General features: G+C 43.9%; 3 protein-coding genes across 3 annotated transcripts; all 3 read right to left on the bottom strand.

Annotated features, from left to right (window-relative positions):
- Positions 1-1,048: 1,048 nt before the first annotated feature.
- LOC119660479 lies at positions 1,049-2,550 on the bottom strand. The gene is made up of 4 exons (XM_038069070.1): positions 2,471-2,550; positions 2,259-2,406; positions 1,769-2,161; positions 1,049-1,708 (listed from the first exon to the last, which is right to left on the bottom strand). Exons 1-4 carry the CDS (start codon positions 2,517-2,519, stop codon positions 1,132-1,134), a joined length of 1,167 nt encoding a protein of 388 aa, XP_037924998.1. The 5' UTR covers positions 2,520-2,550; the 3' UTR covers positions 1,049-1,131.
- A 6,735-nt stretch (positions 2,551-9,285) lies between these two features.
- LOC119660497 lies at positions 9,286-10,770 on the bottom strand. The gene is made up of 4 exons (XM_038069095.1): positions 10,691-10,770; positions 10,479-10,626; positions 9,994-10,386; positions 9,286-9,896 (listed from the first exon to the last, which is right to left on the bottom strand). The coding sequence occupies exons 1-4, from the start codon at positions 10,737-10,739 to the stop codon at positions 9,320-9,322; spliced, it is 1,167 nt and encodes a 388-aa protein (XP_037925023.1). The 5' UTR covers positions 10,740-10,770; the 3' UTR covers positions 9,286-9,319.
- An 8,509-nt stretch (positions 10,771-19,279) lies between these two features.
- Positions 19,280-20,726, bottom strand: LOC119646975. The gene is made up of 4 exons (XM_038047678.1): positions 20,653-20,726; positions 20,441-20,588; positions 19,951-20,343; positions 19,280-19,890 (listed from the first exon to the last, which is right to left on the bottom strand). The coding sequence occupies exons 1-4, from the start codon at positions 20,699-20,701 to the stop codon at positions 19,314-19,316; spliced, it is 1,167 nt and encodes a 388-aa protein (XP_037903606.1). The 5' UTR covers positions 20,702-20,726; the 3' UTR covers positions 19,280-19,313.
- Positions 20,727-21,976: the final 1,250 nt, after the last annotated feature.

Raw genomic sequence — 21,976 nt, 5'->3', positions numbered from 1 at the left:
TGACACAGTATTCTTCACTGATGAATCAAGGATGGTCTATGGAGTCGGTGCAGGGGCTATCTCGAGTACGCACAGTATATCCGGGTCCGATAGTCTCTCAGGTTTCGCCAGTATATTTCAAGTTGAAGTACTGACGATACTGCAAATCTGTCGATGGCTGGAATATGATCCGAGGCCCAACCGTAACATAACCATTCTGACCGACAGCCAAGCGGCCATTAAGGCTTTGTACTTACTGATGATATCCTTCAGGCTGTTAGGGCAGTGCAGAAACGCGCTGAGTAGTCTGGGCGGCACGCTCACCCTCCTCTGGGTTTCCAGGCATAGGAACATAGGCTGACAGATTGGCCAAGCGAGGCTCCACTCTTGGCAGCCCTTGGACGGGTGCAGCAGGCGTTTCGCTGGCAACTGTCAAGGGCGGAATCTACTCGCCCTTCTTAGCACCTGCGGGCTTCAGATGGCGAAAGCTTATCACCTGTGCTAAGTCAAGGATGATTTGGCCCATTTATAACATAGCCCGATCACGAGAGCTCCTGTGCCAAACGCGTGCAAATGCATTCAAGATTTTGGCGATCTGCACGGGGCACTAGCCTATAAGGGACCATGCCGCCAGGCTAGGCATACCTTACAATTCTCATTGCCGAAGCTGCGGAGAAGGGAAGGAAACCCTCAGACACTTCCCAGCTCTAGCTAGATTCAGGCTACGGACACTGGGTAAACCATTCGTTGGGGACCTCAGAGAGATTTCTAGCTGCAGGGTGAGAGAGCTGCTCTCTCGTGAATGCCACGGGCTGACTCTGAAGATCTGAGCCGGCTGGACTCTGCCTCCCTGCTCTCATAATAGCAGTCACGGTCTTAGGAATGTGTGGCATCAAAACGGCGCACCATAGCGCTAATGGGGCTCCTCAGAGCGACCACTGACCTACCTGCCTATGTTATGTAAATGAATTGAACTACCAACATTCATCATGGACAGCATAGTGGATTCTTTCTTAATTCTGCTTTGCCGATTCACGTACTAGATACAAAAGAATAGTCTATGCTCATGTTAGCATTGCAGAATATATTTATTTCAAGCCATATTCCTGAGATAGAAATTGCTTCACAAATCATTCTACGTACTAAGTTGATTTACAAATCTGGAAAGTTTTCCAATTTTATAGTTCCTGGCTTGCAGCAGAATACATATCCAAGGGATGACATTTTTCGTACGTTATTCACGCTGCTGAGCCACGAAATACTATCGCAGATGTCTTCACAAGGAATATCAGGTTTATTCCCACTTTCAAAGAATGGGGAATTCACGCCAATAATAACGACTCCTTTGTCAGTTTTATCATCTCTCGATTTTACGTAATTCCACACGTATAAAGGTACATTTCGCTGATACTGGTCCGCCCGATATGTCAATTTTTCAGTGAATGAGCACCTCTTATCCAAAGGATACATCACAACCCCTGATGTTCCAGCAAACACGTCGAATGATGAGCTAGCTGAAACTTGGGCAATGGCTTCCTCCACTGATTTCCAGTTACCAAATTTCAAAGGCTTCCACCAAGCAATTGTGTTGGTGTTAATAAAGTCTTTTGTGTAGGGACTGAGAATGCCAGCAGACTTATCCAGAGGAACTAGTTCTTGTAGTTGGTATTGTACAATTTCGGAGTAGAAAGGCATTTTATCCTGGACGGCTTTTACCAATGAATTATTTCTGTAATTAAATTATTTGTTAATTTAGTTCAAATCGGGTATTAATTCCGTGATTACTTACTCATTTTCGATAGCCTCAGAATCGAAAAATGCATTGACTGACACATTGGATCCAACTGTTGCATTGGATGGATTGAATGTGCTCTGGATTTCAACGACTGGTGAACGCGGGCCAGCTACGTAGTGAACAAATTGAGTTCTCATTGTGTTCAAATTATAGCAAACATCAGCAAGGATGACGGGTTGTTTCCCAACAAACAATCCATACGCAAGTCCGTATTCCTTACATGCACTGATGGTGGCTTCATAATATGTGGATTCAGTCTGGCAAGACATGTATCCTGAGCGAACTTGATTTGTTGCATCGTACTCCGATGTCTTGTAGTATACAGTCGAACCAGAACAAGAAAGGATAAGATCCTTTTCCGGTGTTGACGTGTAATACGAATAGTCCCTGGAGGAGATAAAAAGATACCAAGTGATCATGGTCCCCTTTCAGAAAATGAGTCTAAAGTTAAACCCCAATGACAATAAATGAAAAATATCCTTACGTGAAACCATTTCTGCAATGGGCGTTGACTATCATGTTGTCATCCCAGGATATCTCACCATCTGCGGCACTCAAGATGATATTGTTAGAACCGAATTTTCTGGTGAACACTCCAGGGGCTTTTGACTTGAAGTCCAATCTGCACGTTCCTGTAATAAAAAGCAAAAAAGATAGATATCCTTTTCAAAGCTTATCGAATCAGCTAAGCATTACCAGCTACAGCTTGGATAATTAAACAAACGAAAACAATCTGGCGCCACATTTTGGTGGTTTTCCTTGAACTGTATTCAAAGAGAACTAATAACAACGTTACCCACTCTGTGGTATTTATACCGAAATTAAGTCTTAAGGGGAATTTAGATAAGATTAAAATAAATTTGGATTTTACCATAAAAATCTTTACTTTACTTTATCTTTTTAAGATTCGATTCATAAACCAAACATTTCCGATTTGTTATCAATCAGGTAATTCACTGGAGATTTAATCCATTTCTTGGAGGAAAGATTGAGATAGTTCAGGGTTAATTGCATAACACCTCCTCTCGGAAAAACAATGTGAAGGAGTTGGGGATTCTTAATGGGTATTTTTAAAATTTGTAATAACAATGGATGATTAAGTGCCAATCGTGAGTGCCGGAGACTACCAAGAGGGGAAAGGTTCATCCGCAAATACTCAAGCTCCATCGAAGTGCTCCGTCGACACGCGCTTGAATCCGAAGCCTTCCCCAAAGAGTAGAACAAGGGAATGATCGTTAAGATCCCAAAGAAAAAGACTTGTTTTGAGTGCGTCAACTGGAGGTGTATCTGCGGGTTCCCCGCCGTTGCAAAGGTAGTAGTTAAAATAATTCTCGAGCGCATCAACGATCACCTCGAAAGCTTGATCGATAGAGACTGGTTTTCTCTCCGGATCCTCCTGCATTGACACCGTCAACACCCTACGGATCATTCTGGAAAAGTGCGCGGAGTTTAGATTTTCGCCGCACCTGATCTTCATCGATTTCGAGAAATTTTTGGAAAGCGTGAACAGGGAATGTATCTGGAGTGCTCCATGCAGGAGGGGTATTCCTGAGAAACTAATAGTTAAAATTAGAGCAACACAGATGGCGCAAAATGTCACATGTTGCACCGAGGCAAAATTTTGGAGGATTTTGAAGGCGAAAGTGGAGTCCGCCAGAGTTGCATCCTGTCGCCGATCTTATTTCTTCTTGTTATCAGTGACGTTCTTCATGCTACCTTGTCCGGAGGACCTAGAGGAATTCAATAGGCAATGACATCTTTCCTCTCTCAGCGGGTTATGGACCTTGCCAAATGGCTTTGTATTTGAAACGAGGCAAATCGAGCTGGATTGAAGATAAATACCAACAAATCCAAAGTTCTCAGTCTGATGGGTCATCGCACTCTGGGTAAAACATCGTACTCCACTGTTATTCAAAAGGTCCAAACTTCCATCGATACCTGTCTGCATCGTATCATCGGAGTACCTAGCTTGAAACTATCTCAAACGAAGAATTCGGTAGGCGCACAGGCCTGTCATTCCTTCCCAGGGTGTTTGGAAGGCAGAAGTGGCAGTGGATACGTCGCAATTGCATTGCGGCCGCTCGAACGGTACGAGTGCGAGGGACTCCAGATGTCGTGGGAGAGTTAAAGGCATTTCTGGTGGTATGGTTGACGCGCTATACCCCACCAAAGGGGGATTAACGTTCCGTTCTTTGAGAGCGGCACAAACTTGATCCTAAATGTGATCCCTTACTTTTTCTACGAACCATAGCACCGACAAGATCGTCCAAACGATGGAAAGCTACTCAGTAGTTCTTGCAAATACTGTCATAGCTGGGGTTCATTGTCTTTTAACCCAAACTCAAATCCCTACTTTTCGGGAACATTCTAGACCTAGCCGATCGAGATCTATTCACAGAGGAGCTAAACGTCTGAAATTTAACACCAGCAGCACAACAATAAGCGGGTCACGATCAATGAAGTACATAAGAATTAAATTTCAGGGATTCTTGAGATTTAATCCATGAACTCACTAGAGGCAAAGCAAGCAGTGCAATTAATACCATCTACTCCCATCATCATCATCATCAGTGGCGCAACAACCGGTATCCGGTCTAGGTCTGCTCTAATAAGGAACTCCAGACAGCCCGGTTTTGCGCCGAGGTATACCAATTCGATATCCCTAAAAGCTGTCTGGCGTCCAAGAACCTACGCCATCGCTCCATCTCCGCTCGTCTTCTTTCTCTTAAATACATATTGCTCTTATAGACTTTCCAGGCTGGATCATCCTCATTCATATGGGTTAAGTAACCCCTTCATCGCAACATGTTGAGTCGGATTTTATCCACAACCGGACGGTCGTGGTATCGCTCATAGATTTCGTCGTTATGTATGCTACGGAATCGTCTATCCTCATGTAGGGGTTCAAAATTCTACGGAGGATTCCTCTCTCCAACACTGCTAAGAGTTCGTAGTTCTTTTGCTAAGAACCCAGATCTCCGAGGAATACATGAGGACTGGCAAGATCATTGTCTTGTACGGTGAGAGCTTTGACGCTCTGGTGAAACGTTTCGAACGAAACAGTTTTGTAATAGACTCTCTTCGCTGTCAGCACCCTGCGCGGATTTCATCATCGTAGCTGTTATCGCTTGTGATTTTCAACCCTAGATAGGAGAAGTTTTCAACGGTCTCAAAGTTGTAGTCTCCTATCTTTATTGATTTCGTTTGACCAGTGCGATTCGATGTTATTCGTTTGTTGTTCTTTGGCGCTGACGTTACCACCATTTACTTCGTCTTGCCTTCAATAATGTGCAGCCCAAGATCTGGCGCCGCCTGCTCGATCTGGTTGAAGGTAGACTGTACGTCCCAGATTGTTGATCAAATTTTCTCGCTGAGCGGCTGTTGCCTGTAGTTCTCGATTTCCCTGACTTGTTGGTTCTCCCAGGCTTGCTTTTTCCATCAGCGAAGTCGTTTCTTTACCCGTTGGAGTTAGTGAGAGGCCTCTGCGCGTTCCCGCTTTCTTTGTGAGTTTAGCGGTTCCCGGTGACCATTACCAAGTATGTACCTTCAAGTAGTGGTGAATATAATTTGTTGATGCTTAATTTCCAGGGCATCTGTTCGCTGCGGTTATTGTGGAATCCATTTCTCCCTTATAAGTGTTACGGTAAGCTTTGTTGTGGATGGCTTCAGTATTCACTTTCACCTGATTGTCAGAGGGGATTGAAAGTGGTGTTCTAATTCTAACTCGGAACACCATGCCAAACGAGATAGTGATGCAAGTCGATATTGACCCACTACATGTTCTGACATTGATCAAAGCTGAGAGATGGCGGCGTTCAATCAACACGTGATCAATTTGGTTGAAAGTGGTCCCGTCTGGAAAAGTCCATGTATGTTTGCGGACCGCTTTCCGCGCAAACCAGGTACTTCCAACAACCATATCGTGCGATACTGCAAACTGGTATCCCTATGTAAGTTATGGGAACCTACGTATCGCCTGAATATGGCCTCTATTCCTACTTGACTGTTAAAATCTCTAAGTATGATTTTGATATCATACGTAGGACAGGCTTCGAAGGTCCGCTTAACTGCCTCTCAGAAGGTATTCTTCTCCGACTTTGAAATCTCCTCTGTAGGGGCGTGAACGTTAATGAGGTTTATATTTTTAGATTTGCCTCGCAAACGCATAGCCTTTCGCTTATGTTATCAAAGCCGGTTTCATTTTTTGACTGACTAGGAAACTTTTTCCGAACGCATGGTTTACTGGATGGCCAGTGTAATATATAGTATAGTGGCTGTTGTCCACGAAACTAGTCACTGTCCAATGCAATCCATGTAGCGCCGTTACATCAGCCTTAAAATGGGTGCAGGGTGTCGGCTAGCTGCTGAGCTGAGCAGTATTCAGTCTGTACAGGGAACGCACGTTCCATAAAAAAATGCGCAAATCGTTATTCCGCTTTCTTTGCCAGGTTCATCGTTGTAAAATCCATCCTGCCAGAGGCTCGTATCGTATCTTCGTAACGTTGGTTTTTCATGTAATTTTGTCAACCGTATCCAAGCCTTAACTTGGAAGACCAGTTGGTACCTCGAAGATACTACTTTGGATATACATTGCAATAGTAAAGCTTATGAAAAACCTTTACGATAAACTCGACACTCGGGATGGCGAGAGAGATCTGTATCGACTTGCTAAAAGCCGTAATGAACGCACACAGGATATCGAACACTTCTGTTGTGTTAATGACAAGAACAGTACTTTGCTTACCAACCGTCGAGCCGCAACAGATAGATGGCGAGAATACTTCGAGCAGATTTCAACTGAAGAATTTGCTCACCCTCCGCTTCCACAATCATTGCCGACATTTGGAGCAGTTCCACCAGTCAGCGTAACTGAAGTCAAAGAGGCAATAAAACAAATGAAATCGGGGAAAGCAACAGGACCTGACGACATCGCATCTGAGCTCTGGAAAGCGAAGAGCTGGGACCTAACACTGGGGCTCAGTGAATTCTTTAACCGGGTTATTCAGGAAGGAAGAACACCATCTGACTGGGAAGAAAGTATCACTGTACCAATATGGAAAAAGAAAGGTAGCCCAGCAGAATGTTCAAATTACCGTCCGATCTGGTTACTTTCCCATACCATGAAGATTTTTGAACGCACTCTTGACAACCGTATCAGCGAAATCGTTGAAGTAATCGTGAATCCAGCCGGATTTGTCAAGAACTGCGGAACTGCTGACGCAATACACGCTGCGCAGTGACTCAGGGAGAACCACCGTGAGAAGCATCGCACTCTCTACATTGCATTTCTGGATTTGGAAAAAGTGGTTGACCGTGTGCCAGACGAACTCATTTGGTATGCTTTACGACAACACTTCGTGCCAGAAGAACCCGTGCGCTGGGTTCAATTGCTTGATCACGATCCGAAAAGAAAAGTTCGAAGTATGGCGGGTGTATCAAAACCGCTTCGTGTCTCTGTTGGAGTTCATCAAGGAAGTGCCCTCTCACCACTTCTCTTTGTCCTTGTTATGGACACCGTCACACGGGATATCCAACGTCCAGCGCCCTACACACTGCTTTATGCAGATGATGTTTTCCTAGCATTTGATAGCAAAAACGATCTCGAGCAATTTCTCCAAAAATGGAATGATCGCCTCATGCAACACGGTTTCAGATTGAATCTAAACAAAACTGAAGTGTTAACGAACGATCCCCATGAAACAGGCACAATTACTGTCAGCGGCAGTGATCTGCCCAGAACGGAGCGATTTAAATACCTCGGGTCAACGCTATCAGCCAATGGAGAACTGCGTTATGAAATTGCTTCACGCATTAACGCAACCTGGATGAAGTGACGTTCCACAACTGGTGTTCTTTGTGATCGACGTATCAACGAACGTCTGAAATCTAGAATTTACTGCAATGTCGTCCGTCCAGTCGCTCTCTATGGTTCTGAGTGTTGGCCGACCATAAAAGACAATAAACGGCGTCTTGCGGTAATGGAGACAAAGATGCTACGTTGGACTAGTGGCGTCACACGTTTAGATCACATCCGAAATGAGGATATCCGCGATCGTTATGGGGTTGCACCGATCGTGGAAAAGTTGGGAGAGAGACGTCTTCGATGGTATCGTCACGCAATTTGTGCAAACGAGAATTCACTTGCCAAGATTGATCTGAACATCGAAGTCGATGGTAAACAACCAAAAGGTAGACCTAAACAACGGTGGCTTGATACGCTAGATGGCGAGTTGAAAGCGTCGCGATTGCACCCAGATCAGGCATTCGATAGAGCCAAATGGGAAAGCCGATCACGACGAGCCGACCCCGCGTGTGAACGGAACAAAGGCTGAAGAAAAAACAAAGTAAGGCTTATGATTACCTATGGGGTGGTTATCTATGCAGAGAGAACTGAACTCAGCACACAGGCCAGGGAGTTATACAAACTCTACTGACTGGCTTACATGTGTATCAGTGGAGCAATGACGACATGTTCAACGGCATCTCTGAAGGTCCAACTTGGATTAACCCCTCTCCATATGACAGGCAGATGCAACCAAGGAAAGGGCTTTTCACAATGGCCGAGAGTACCAATGAATCGGGAAGCTGAATAAATCAAAAGAAAATTGATATTCTTCATGGCAACGAGGTTTCACTTCGGTAAGAAATTTGAAACACGTTAGCGTAACAGGGCAAACTGGGAGGGGGTGGTTATAAAAATAGCTTAAACTAGCAACTGATTACTTGGTACACTGGTAATCCTTCTGAGCAGAGGGAATGAGCGACGCGATTGATGATCCAGTAGGTAAGCACACTAGCACATTCTAGGCGCAAATGCACGTCAAAGCCAAACATGCCTCTTTTAACCTCCAAAGGAACTATAGGGGACAGAACATTGCTAGTCTGGTCAACAGCAAGCGGCGACCAGGACACTTTGATCAGGTGAACTCTAAACTGATATGGGAATGCCTTGAAAGACTGAAGACGCTCGGCTCACACAATAAGGACTGGATACTCTGGGTTCCATGCCATGTTGGACTGGAAGGCAATAAGGCAGCGGATGAACTATCCTGGAACTATACTAGGCGAGCCTACCAGGATTGGAGCCGTCGAGGGTGCTTATGGAGGGACAAGAATCGAAGGGCACAAAGGACTGTTTGAACATCGACAGGAAGAACCACCGAATTATAGTGGGAATACTCTCTCGTCACTGCCGACTAAACTATCACCTGGGGAAGCTAAGGATATCTACGGATATCGTCTGCAGGTTTTGCGCGGAGTGTGTCGAAACTTCTTTACACGTTGTGGATGAGTGTTCGGCACTTGTGCAAAGTGGATCGAGGCACTTGGCGGAATACTTAGTACCAGATGCCAAGTTGAAATACCTATAAGTAGGGAATATATCAAATTCCTGATGGTTATAGGCTTCCTGGCAATTTCCCTTAACAGAATGATAATAATACTTTTGGTAAAAATGCATTTTTGCTGTTAGCAGAATTTATTTATTTTAAGACATTTTCCTTTAATAGAAATTGTTTGATAAATCCTTCTGCGTACTAAGTTGATTTACAAATCTGGAAAGTTTTCCAATTTTATAGTTCCTGGTTTGCAGCAAAATACATATCCAAGCGATGGCATTTTCCGGACATTTTTCAAGCTGCTGAGCCACGGAATGTTGTCGCAGATGTCTGCACAAGGAATATCAGTTTTATTCCCGCCTTCAAAGAACGGGGAGTTCACGCCGATGATAATGACTCCTTTATCTGTTTTATCATCCCTCGATTTTACGTAGTTCCAAACATACAAGGGTACATCTCGTAGGTACTGATCCACTCGATATGTCAGTTTGTCACTCAATGAGCATCTGTTGTTCAAAGGATACATCACAGCCCCCGATGTTCCAGCAAATATGTCGTAGGATGAACTCATTGAAACTTGGTCAATGGCTTCCTGCACTAATTCCCAGTTACCAAATTTCAAAGGTTTCCACCAGGCAATTGTGTTGGTGTTAATGAAATCATCTGTGTAGGGACTTAGAATGCCGACTGACTTATCCAGAGGAACTAGTTCTTCCAGTTGGTATTGTACAATTTCAGCGTAGAAGGGAATTTCATCGTGGACGGCTTTTACCAGTGAATTGTTTCTGTAATTACATTGTTTATTAATTAATTTAGTCTAAATTGTGAGTCAGTTCCTTTTGTAGCAACACCTTCAATGTGAAAGGTAATCTGATTACTTACTCCTTTTTGATAGCCCCAGAATCAAAAACTACATTGACTGAGGCATTGGATGCAAATGTTGTATTTGATGGATTGAATGTGCTCTGAACCTCAAGGACTGATGAACGTGGACCAGCTACGTAGTGAACAAATTGAGTCCTCATTGTGTTCAAATTATAACAAACATCAGCAAGGATAATGGGTTGTTTCCCAACAAACAATCCATACGCAAGTCCGTATTCCTTACAAGCACTGATGGTGGCTTCATAATATGTGGATTCTGTTTGACAAGACATGTATCCTGAGCGAATTTCATTCTTTGAACCGGACTCTGATGTCTGGTAGTAGATGGTCGAACCAGAGCATGAGAGGATAAGATTTTTTTCTGGTGTTGATGTGTAAGACGAATAGCCCCTAGAGATGATAAAAAGATATCAAGTTATGATAGTTTCGTTTCAGGATGTGAGTGTGAAATCAAACTCCAAAAAAATGAAAAATGTCCTTACTTGAAACCGTTTCTGCAATATGCGTTGATTAGTAGGTTGTCATCCCAGGATATCTCACCATCTGCGGCACTCAAGATGATAATGTTAGAACCGAATTTTCCGGTGAACACTCCAGGGGCTTTTGAGTTGAAGTCCAATCTGCATGTTCCTGTAATAAAAAGCACGGAAAATAGATATCCTTTTCAAATCTTATCGAATCAGTTAAGCATTACCAGCTACAGCTTGGATAATTAAACAAACGAAGGCAATCGGGCGCCACATTTTGGTGTTTTTCCCAGATCTGTATTCAAAGACAACTAATAGCGACGTGATCTACTCTGAGATATTTATACCTCAACTAAGTCTTAAGAGGAATTTAGATAAGATTAGAACAATTTTGGATTTTACTATAAAAATCTTCTTCAATAAGACAAGCATTTCCGATGTGTTTTCAATCCGGTAAATCAGTGGAGATTTAATGCTGAAGTCCAATTTTTGGGGGAAGTTTTGTGATAGTCCAAGGCTTATAAGGTATGGGTGATAAAACGAAAATGCTGCGTGGCCGGAGAAGATCAAGATTGGAAAGCTATTCTGAAAACCTGTAAAGATGACGAAACTGCTCCTTCGACACGCGCATGCTTACCTCGTTGCTAGGCAAGCGCAGGGATGTGAGAAGAAGAGGTTCTTTAAGCACTTTAGTCCCTCGGGTGACATTTAACAAAATTTCACGTGTCCTTTAATCGATGCGTGGCTCTAGATCAGACCCTGAAATGTCAAATTAACGCGATCTAAATTTGACTGAAAACTAAAACAAGTCGGGAAATCGAAAGCTGGACGCTTCAGGTATGAAAGGTTTTGCGTATTTCTTATATAAAAATATTTGTCCGATTAGAACCTAGCACGTAAAATATGCATATATTATATGAGAATACCGACCTTCCCGTGATACTAATATTCAAAGCCTCAGATTTGCACAGAGGCCACAACTTTGTCCTATTATAACTTTTATTAGTTACAGTGCGATGTCCACCAAACTTGGCAAGATCAAGCTATATGTCATAGCCGTGATGCTAGAAAGAACTTAAAGGGGGTTTTGTAGCCAATTACTGAAAATTATAATAATATGCTATTATTAACTTTATTTGAAAATATATCGGTATGAAGGGTAGTTCAGAGCCCAAGCACCATATAGTGGCAGCTTCCTGATTTTTTTTTCAGATTTTTCAGTTGGGTAGTTTCTGAGAATGGTTAAAGAAATGATCTCTTTCGACTCCCTCCTCGCACTCCCCATCGTTCAAACAAATGTCAAAACTAAGACCGGCATCTAAAAATACTAATCGAGACCTTTCGTCCCCACCAGACTATATTTGGTGAAAAAAAAATGTGCACCTCACTTTTGCATATATGGAGAGCCCCCCTTAAGTTTGATCTAGAATGATGTAATTCACTGTATGCGTGATCGTTCACAGTTCCCACCTATCCACCAAATTTGGTGTCAATCGCTGTAACCGTTTCCAAGAAAAGTGCGTGCGACAGACAGGTAGACAGAACTGTGGGGATTTGCCAGATCTCCCATCAGGCGCGTCCCATTGTGCGGATAAGGGAATGCTCGGCGGATGCGTACGAATATGTACTTGTACGTATTGGAAGGTGTGCGCGCATGTTGATGCACCCGCATGTATAAATGGCTATGGAAGGATACCCAGAATAATACACCAACATGGACGAAGAGAAGGAGTATAAATTTACGGTACAGTTGCTCGTAACCCCAGTATCGGCGGCTTTTGGGAGTGAGCAAGCAGGTTCCCGGTCATTGATATCCCTCGACTGCAATGCCTTGGTGGTGGGCAGCTTGGCTATCGTGGCATCTAATGCTACAAGCAGCTTAGACAAGGAGGTGTTTAAACCGAGCACATCGCTCCCTAGAACACAAATAGCAAATACGCAGAAGGATGTGCCCAAGAGACAACGTTGGTCGTTAAAAGCAGCAGTGACACCAACCGCACACGAGCGTAAAGAGTTAAGGAGGCTCCTCAGTATCGAGAGCCGGATCCGTTTAGGAGAAGCTCAACGATTACGGGACCTCCCCCAATATCCAAGGCGGAAAAGAACCTGGGTCACAGGAATCCCGTTGACGCCAGAAAAAGTGCCGAAAGAAGAATAGAGGCTTTGGAAGAGAAGTCCCACCTGGAAGAGACATCCTTCATTTTACTTGGAGCGAAAATAGTTGAGTTGTTAGAATTCATCAAACGTAAACACAACGGCCAAAAAGCGGTCAAACCATGAGAACCATTAGAGTTCTATACAGGAAATCGAGGAAAGATGAAAAAGATTTAAAGGCGAACCTCAAAATTATTCTTCTTATGTCTCAAAAGGTACACGACAGGTTGGACCAAAGAGAATGAGGATCCGTTCCGAGGCACTCATTATTTCAAGCACGGGTAGGATGTCCAATGCAAGGGGGGGGGGGGGGAGGAAGGAATGTAACAAGGATCCGGAGGAACCAAAAGGGAGATCTGATGCTGGAACTGAACACGTTCGAAGAGAGCAAAGTCGAAGGCTTCCGCAGCCAAGTCAAAAATTTACTTAGAGAAAGTGCTACCATGCGTGCTCAAAAGCATGAGATCGCTATACAGTGTAACGATCTAGATGAGGTCACTTCTAAGGCGGAAATCTGCACTACCTTAGCGAAGCAGCTCACGTTGCACGACTTGCAGGAGGCATCCACTGTAAGCCTTAGAAAGGCGTTCGGAGGTACACAGATGACCATCCGGCTACCAGCAGAAGCAGCGCGCAAACTGCTGGATGTCGGGAAGGTCCGTATTGGACGGGTAGTTTATCGCCTTAGAGAGCAAATCTCATTGAAGAGATACTTGAAGTGCCTCTTGTATGGACACCTAGCGAGAGTGTGTAAAATTGAAGTTGATCGATTTAGCCGATGCTGGCGTTGTAGTGAAACAGGTCACATTGCTCGAGATTGTAGCAAGGATCGCAAATGCATGTTATGTGATGAAAAGGAGGGCTTCGACAGCGAGCATATTGCCGGAAGCGGAAAGTGATCCGAGTTCAAAAAGGCGCTAAGTGCAGCGAGAAAATGAGGTTAGCCCAAATCAACCTCAATCACTGTAAGGTCGCGCAAGATTTGCTCTCGCAGATCACCCATGAATCAGAGGTGCTAGTAGTTATAATAGGCGAAGCATATAGAAACCCTAACAATAATATATGGGTAGCCGATGGGGCGGCTTTTTCGTCACGTGAGGACCAAGCCATACAGGAATGTATGAGGCAATCTACAAATGGGTTCGTATGGGCAAAAATAGACGACATATATGTCAACAGCTGCTATGCTTGTCAAAGCCTGACGTTGGCCAAATTCGAGGACATGCTGGACAGATTGGTTCTGGAAGCAAAAGAACGGAAACCAAAAGTCATTGCCTTTGATTTCAATACATGGGCCACAGAGTGGGAAAGTTCACTAACGAATTCAAGAGGGCGTTGTCTCTTGGCGACTTTCACGCAGTTACATATCATACTGACTAACGATGGTCAGTTAATACTTACTGGAAAGGGGGTTTCGGTTCGGTTTTCGATCTGACTTTTTTCCTTCACTACTCGCGATATGTCCTGGAACGTCAGTGAACAGTACACCCATAGTGACCACCAGGCAATAGTCTTTGGCCTGAAGAGCAAGTCAAGCGGCTGGAAATCTGCTCGTCCAAAAATGTGAAGAACGTCAGGTTGGTATGCGAAAGCAATTGCCGAACAAACTTTCATAGATGTGTGGTTGAACCAGAATACTATACAAGGTACACCATCGGAAAAAGCCCTCCATATCACGAAATGTATCGGGAAGGCATGCGACTTATCGATACCCAGACGTTATACTTTCACTAGTAGAAGGGCCAACTGCTGGTGGGATAGTGAATTGTCAAAATCTTCGGTCGGTGTGCCATCGGACCAGACGAGCGGCTCAGAGAGCAATGAGTAGGATTGACCAGGAGGTGAAACAGCGAGTTTACAAGGAAGCCCGAAGAAACCTGAAGCTGGCTATACAGCGAAGCAAGAAGGACAGCTTCAAGCAACTCTGCGCAGAGGCTGATATAGACCCATGGAAACGCGCCTACTGGGTTGCTATGAGGAGATTTAGAGGTCAGACAGCTCCACAAATTACATGCCCTGATCTCCTACTGAAAATCGTTCAGGGTTTGTTCCCTCAAGAGAACACAAGGGGGTACAGTCTACATACATCTTTAGATGTGGCTATAATAACCCCAGTAACGAAGGAAGAAGCACTGGAGATTTCCGGTAGGCTGGGAGACAACAAAGCCTCCGGCCTTTACGGCATACCAAACAAAACCCCTAAGCTGGCCGTTAAGGTGAGGCCAGACATATTCGTAGAGTTGCTTGAAGCATGCTGGCCGGATGGGGTCCTTCCTGAGACATGGTAAAAGCAAAGGTTGGTGTTGTTGCCTAAACGTGGTAAGCCTCCTGGTGAACCATCTTCCTACGAGCCTATATGTCTACTGGACACTATGGGGAAAATGTTGGAGAGAATAATCTACAGCAAGCAAGAAACGTTGTCAACGACGAGAGAATTGATGCAGCCCCAGCAAAAGTATTCAGGGAGGAAAATTGCATAAAGGAGAAAGGATAACAGATTTTACGAATTCGTCCGGCCGAAGCATAATGTTCATCGCTATATTAACGTAGTTGTTCGAACCTTAAAGACGCCTGCAAAAAGGTCATGAGTGAGTTACGTTCGACGAGCCAATACTCAGCGCATGTAGGACAGTTACAAACCCCATTACGACAGGTTGCTACCAAAAGGATGGAATGAGCCACTCAAACAAGTCCAAAGTGGGAAGTTGTAGAGGGCGTAAAGAGGAGCAGAGAAATAATAGTGGATACTTGTGTAAATCTCCTAACACCGAAGAAAATCCTTCCCTATGCGGACTGGGAGACAATGTCACCTAGATCAGACGAATGCAGAAGGAAGAACTACTTCTGCAGCTTCAGAAGACGCAGGACGAAGGGACGCTTAACTACCAGAACTTGGTTGGTAGGTTCTTAAGTGAGGAAGTTACTGTGAGGCAGTTAACCCATGAGATAGCTGTGGAGTGTAGTTATTCCACTGTGCTAATTAATCTCTCTTGGTGACAGATTCCGCGACAGACCCGCCAAGAAAATGCATCCAGTGTCGATAGAAACAAGATGATCGGATCGCGTAACAAGCCTCGGGAAAATGCTAGGGCTAGTTGACGTGGTAGGACAGGCTCCGATCCTTTTTGGCGCATTGACAGCGTATGGACGTAAGTAAGTTAGTCCGAACAAAATAAGTACGTGTCTGCACGCGATATATTAGCACCCTAACTGGAAAGAACGAGGAACTCGCACGAGCTTTTCGGAAAAGGCGCATTGATATCTGCGCTCTGCAAGAAACCCGATGGTCTGGTGTGATGTTGAACGCGAAAGCGGTAAAAATGGCTATAAACTTCTCTATTTTTTGCTCACACTCAATACGGTGTTGGGAGTGCCTTCTCAGAGGGTTTCCGTGATGCCATTAAAGAAATTGAAAGATTTGACGATCGGCTGATGAAGCTCACCATTATATCAACTGATCTTACTATTCACTTCTTTACCGCAGACGCACCACAAACAGGTCGACCTGATGCAAACAAAGATGCCTTCTGGCAACATCTCAATGAAGTGACCTGGCGCGTGCCTGCTGACCACTATATCATCATTGCCGGCGACCCAAATGGTCATGTAGGTGAAAAGGCAGACGGTAACAGGTGCCATGGAGGAAAGGAGTTTGGAGCGCGCAATGAGGGTGGCGAGCGTATAATCGATGGTTCATCAAACAATTGTCTCATCTTCCTACATTTTATACTGGGAACATTCAAACGCAAATCGACTATACTTTCATAAAAGGTCGACATTTTACCACCGTCACTGACTGCATTGATGGTAGAAAAAGAAGACGAGGCAAACCCTGCCTAAGATGGAGCGATGGCGTGGGCCAGGACGCCAGACAGCTTTTAGGGATATCGAATTGGTGGACCTCGGCGCAAAACCGGGATGTCTGGAATTCCTTATTAAGGCAGGCCTAGACCGGATACCGGTTGTTGCGCCGTTGATGATGATGACTGATTGCAAAACCGTTCCCTATGAGATAATCGCACCTCAACATCGGCCGTTCATTGCCGTTCTGGGAATTAAGCCACCAATAAAACAGCGTGAAGAACGCACTGGCCCGCCGCGCATTAAATGGTGGTGAGAAGTAAGAAGAAATGATCTCACGTACCCGATTATCAACCATTACGAATGTAGAAGGATCGTGGAACCAAAGGAAAGACACGATTCACAAAGCGGTCCCTGCAACCGTCGATGTCACCAAGCTACGTAAGCGGTATATCAACTGAGATACTTGGTTTTGGAATGGCGATGTTGAAATAAAGATCCATGATGCCTCTACTACAAGTTTTTCGACGATAGAACGTTGGTCAATTGGCAACTTTATTAGAATGCCAACCGGGAAGCAAAGAAAGCGGTCCCTGTCACCCGAGCAGATAATTACAATCTTTTGACCTTCACGGTCAATTTCGCCAACTTTTTAGGTTTTTGAGATAGCTCTTCTCTCTAGGTTGCTCTCGAGCAGTTAAGATGATCGGCTGATCCTCCTATTTCCTTTAGGTTCATTACAGCTTGGTAAAGCGAGGCTCTGATTGTGGTTACAAAATCAACCCGTGCCTGAAGAAGACCGTGGGATTAAGTCCCCGAGACAGGTACCCACGTAAAACCATAGAGACGTAACTGTCAGCGTAACTGAAGTCAAAGAAACAATAAAACGAATGAAATTGGGGAAAGTAACAAGACTTGACGACATCGCATCTGAGCTCTGGAAAGCGAATAGCTGGGACCTAACACTGTGGCTCAGTGAATTCTTCAATCGGATTATTCTAGAAGGTAGAACACCATCTGACTGGGAAGAAAGTATCACTGTTCCAATATGGAAAAAGAAAGGTATTCCAACAGAATGTTCAAATCGGCGGCCCACCCGGTTACTTTCCCATACCATGAAGATTTTTGAACGCATGAGCTAAATCGTTGAAATAATCGTGAATCCAGCCGGATTTATCAAGAACTGCTGGCGCAATACACGCTGCGCAGTTACTCAGGGAGAACCACCGTGAGAAGCATCGCCCTCTTTACATTGAATTTCTGGATTTGGAAAAAGTGGTTGACCGTGTGCCACACGAACTCATTTGGTATGCTTTACAAGAACACCTACCAACAGTACCAAAAGAACTCGTGCGCTGGGTTCAATTGCTCTATCACGATCCGAAAAGTAAAGCTCAAAGTTTGGCGGGTGTATCAAAACCGTTTCGTGTCTCAGTTGGTGTTCATCAAGGAAGCGACCTCTCACCACTCCTCTTTGTTTTTGTTATGGACACTGTCGCACAGGATATCCAACGTCCAGCGTCCTATACACTGCTTAATGCAGATGATGTTTTTCTAGCATCTAATAACAAAAATGATCTCGAGCAGCTTGTCCAAAAATGGAATGACTGCCTCATGCCTCCCCGTCTCACATTGAATATGAATAAAACTGAGTTTTTTACGACCGATCCCCATGAAACAGGCATAATCACTGTCAGCGGCAGTGATCTGCCCAGAACTGAGCGATTTAAATACTTCGGGTCAACGCTGTCAGCCAATGGAGAACTGCTCTATGAAATTTACGGCAATGTCGTCCTTCCTGTCGCTTTCTATGGTTCTGAGTGTTGGCCGACTATAAAATACAATGAACGGAATCTTGCAATAATGGAGACGAAGACATTGCATTGGACTAGTGGCGTGATCACATGCGAAATGAGGATATCCGCGATCGATACGAGCTTGCACCAGGCACGCGTCTTCGATGGTATGGTCACGTAATTGGCGCTAACGAGAATTCACTTGCTAAGATTGGTCTAAACATCGAAACCGATGGTAAGCGACCAAAAGGATGACCGAAACAAGGGTGGCTTGATACGCTGGATGGGAATTTAAAAGCCTCGATATTGCATCAAAATCAGGCATTAGATAGAACCAAATGGCGAAACGGATTACGACGAGCCGACCCCTTTTGTGAACGGGACAACGGCTGAAGAGAAAGAAGAGCTATTGCAAGGATGTAATGGATTATGCCTGCCACACGCTTTTCGTCTGCAGGACATGGTAGGCTGCAGAGTGAGGACACGTGGAGTCGAGTAGCCCATTATACCCAAAGTGTTCTTAAGGCGAAAAAGAGGGAAATGGATAGAGCCAAGGCCAAGGTACCTGAAGCTCCCTGAATCCCCAAGGTTTTGTTCCTATGCTGAATAGGCCCGGCCTGCGGTAATGTGTTAAACGGTTCTGGGTCAGAATTCTAGACACTTCAAGAGGGTGTTTTAGCCGGTAGCCTGTCTAAGACAAGAGTCGTGCGTAAATGCATTTCACCATGGATTTTGGACAAGCATGTTATGTAAATGATATGGCGGAATTTACACTGGTGCAGCTTCTTTGATTATTGTTCTAAGTAGAGGAAATAGCTCAAGACTTCACTCTTTCAAGTCTTTTTCCGCCATAAATAATCAATTATCCTGCAAACACCTGACAAGTAACAACACTATTTAGATGGATGTAAGTTTTGAAATACCAGCATTAGTGGATCCTTTCTTGATTCTGCTTTGCCGATTTACGTTCTAGACATGAAAGAAAAAGAAATACTAATTGAAAGCCTATATTGATATTAGTATTATAGAATATATTTATTTCAAGCCGTTTCTCTGAGGTCGAAATTGCTTGACAAATCGTTCTGCATACTAAGTTGATTTACAAATCTGGAAAGTTTTCCAATTTTATAGTTCCTGGTTTGCAGCAGAATACATATCCAAGGGATGACATTTTTCGTACATTATTCACGCTGCTGAGCCACGAAATACTGTCGCAGATGTCTTCACAAGGAATATCGGGTTTATTCCCACTTTCAAAGAATGGGGAATTCACGCCAATAATAATGACTCCTTTGTCAGTTTTATCATCCCTTGATTTTACGTAATTCCACACGTATAAAGGTACATTTCGCTGATACTGGTCCGCCCGATATGTCAATTTTTCAGTGAATGAACACCTCTTATCCAAAGGATACATCACAACCCCTGATGTTCCAGCAAACACGTCGAATGATGAGCTAGCTGAAACTTGGGCAATGGCTTCCTCCACTGATTTCCAGTTACCAAATTTCAAAGGTTTCCACCAAGCAATTGTGTTGGTGTTAATAAAATCTTTTGTGTAGGGACTGAGAATGCCAGCAGACTTATCCAGAGGAACTAGTTCTTGTAGTTGGTATTGTACAATTTCGGAGTAGAAAGGCATTTTATCCTGGACGGCTTTTACCAATGAATTATTTCTGTAATTAAATTATTTGTTAATTTAGTTCGAATTGGGTATTGATTCCGTGATTACTTACTCATTTTCGATAGCCTCAGGATCGAAAAGTGCATTGACTGACACATTGGATCCAACTGTTGCATTGGATGGATTGAATGTGCTCTGGATTTCAACGACTGGTGAACGCGGGCCAGCTACGTAGTGGACAAATTGAGTTCTCATTGTGTTCAAATTATAGCAAACATCAGCAAGGATGACGGGTTGTTTCCCAACAAACAATCCATACGCAAGTCCGTATTGCTTACATGCACTGATGGTGGCTTCATAATATGTCGATTCAGTCTGACAAGACATGTATCCTGAGCGAACTTGATTTGCTGTATCGTACTCCGACGTCTTGTAGAATACAGTCGAACCAGAACATGAAAGGATAAGATCCTTTTCTGGTGTTGATGTGTAATACGAATAGTCCCTAAAGGAGATAAGAAGATACCAAGTTATCATGGTCCCCTTTCAGAAAATGAGTCTAAAATTAAACACCAATGACAATAAATAAAAAATATCCTTACATGAAACCATTTCTACAATGGGCGTTGACTATCATGTTGTCATCCCAGGATATCTCACCATCTGCGGTACTCAAGATGATATTGTTAGAACCGAATTTTCTGGTGAACACTCCAGGAGCTTTTGAGTTGAAGTCCAATCTGCATGTTCCTGTAATAAAAACCACGAAAGATAGATATCCTTTTCAAAGTTTATCGAATCAGTTAAGCATTACCAGCTGCAGCTTGGATAATTAAACAAACGAAAACTATCTGGGGCCACATTTTGGTGGTTTTCCCTGATCTGTATTCAAAGACAACTAATAACGACGTTACCCACTCTGGGGTATTTATACCGAAACTAGGTCTTAAGGAGAATTTAGATAAGATTAAAATAAATTTGGATTTTACCATAAAAATCTTCAATTTACTTTATCTTTTTAAGATTCGAAACATAAACCAAACATTTCCGATTTGTTATCAATCAAGTAAATCACTTGAGATTTAATCCATTTCTTGGAGGAAAGATTGAGATAGTTCAGGGTTAATTGCATAACACCTCCTCTCGGAAAACAATGTGAAGGAGTTGGGGATTTTTAATGGGTATTTTTAAAATTTGTAATAATAATGGATGATTAAGTGCCAATCGTGAGTGCCGGAGACGACCAAGAGGGGAAAGCAGTTCTGAAAACCAGAAAAGATAACGAAATTACCCGTGAAGGTTCACCCGCAAATACTCAAGCTCCATCAAAGAGCTCCGTCGACACGCACTTGAATCCGAAACCTTCCCCAGAGAGTAGAAGAAGGGAATGATCATCAAGGTCCCAAAGAAAGAGACTCGTTTTGAGTGCCTCAATTGGAGGTGAATCTGCGGGCTCCCTGCCGTTGCAAAGATAGTAGATAAAATAATTCTCAAACGCAAACGATCGTCTCGAAAGTTTGATCGATAGAGATCAGACTGGTTTTCTCTCCGGATGCTCCTGCATTGACGACATCAACACCATACGGATCATTCTGGAAAAGTGCACGAAATTTAGGTCTTCGCTGCACCTGTTCTTCATCAATTTCGAGAAAGCTTTGAAAAGAGTGAACAGGGAATTCATCTGGAGTACTCCATGCAGAAGGGGCATTCCTGAGAAACTAATAGTTACAATTAGAGCGACAGATGATGGCGTAAAATGTCACATGCTACACCGAGGAAAAATCTCGGAGGATTTTGAAGGCCAATGCGGAGTCCGCCAGCGTTGTATCCTGTCACCGATATTATTTCTTCTTGTTATCGCTGATGTTCTTCATGCTTGTCCTTGTCCGGACGTGGAGGAATTCAATGGGTAGGTAGGTAGGTATCAGTGGCCGCTCCGAGGAGCCTAATTAGCGCTTTGGTGGGTCGTTTTGATGCCACGAACTCCTCAGGAAGGCCGAGTCTAGCCGGCTCGGATATTCAGAGCCAGCTCGTACCATTCACGAAGGAGAGCAGCTCTCTCACCCTGCAGCTAGAAATCTCTCTGAGGTCCCAAAAGAATGGTTTAGCCAGAGTCCGCAGCCTGACTCTAGCCAAAG

This window comes from Hermetia illucens, chromosome 1, assembly GCF_905115235.1.
Source record: "Hermetia illucens chromosome 1, iHerIll2.2.curated.20191125, whole genome shotgun sequence".
In the NCBI taxonomy this organism is placed as follows: domain Eukaryota; kingdom Metazoa; phylum Arthropoda; class Insecta; order Diptera; family Stratiomyidae; genus Hermetia; species Hermetia illucens.
This window is presented reverse-complemented; position numbering and strand designations above follow the sequence as displayed.

Bases quoted from the DNA above. Each gene is read 5' to 3' on its own strand.
- LOC119660479 (XM_038069070.1), bottom strand. From the start codon at position 2,519: ATGTGGCGCCAGATTGTTTTCGTTTGTTTAATTATCCAAGCTGTAGCT. The intron at 2,407-2,470 runs GTAATGCTTAGC...TTTTTATTACAG, and splicing joins AATTATCCAAGCTGTAGCTG to GAACGTGCAGATTGGACTTC. The intron at 2,162-2,258 runs GTAAGGATATTT...TATCTCCTCCAG, and splicing joins CATTGCAGAAATGGTTTCAC to GGACTATTCGTATTACACGT.
- LOC119660497 (XM_038069095.1), bottom strand. From the start codon at position 10,739: ATGTGGCGCCCGATTGCCTTCGTTTGTTTAATTATCCAAGCTGTAGCT. The intron at 10,387-10,478 runs GTAAGGACATTT...TATCATCTCTAG, and splicing joins TATTGCAGAAACGGTTTCAA to GGGCTATTCGTCTTACACAT. The intron at 9,897-9,993 runs GTAAGTAATCAG...ATGTAATTACAG, and splicing joins TCTGGGGCTATCAAAAAGGA to AAACAATTCACTGGTAAAAG.
- LOC119646975 (XM_038047678.1), bottom strand. From the start codon at position 20,701: ATGTGGCCCCAGATAGTTTTCGTTTGTTTAATTATCCAAGCTGCAGCT. The intron at 20,589-20,652 runs GTAATGCTTAAC...TTTTTATTACAG, and splicing joins AATTATCCAAGCTGCAGCTG to GAACATGCAGATTGGACTTC. The intron at 19,891-19,950 runs GTAAGTAATCAC...ATTTAATTACAG, and splicing joins CCTGAGGCTATCGAAAATGA to AAATAATTCATTGGTAAAAG.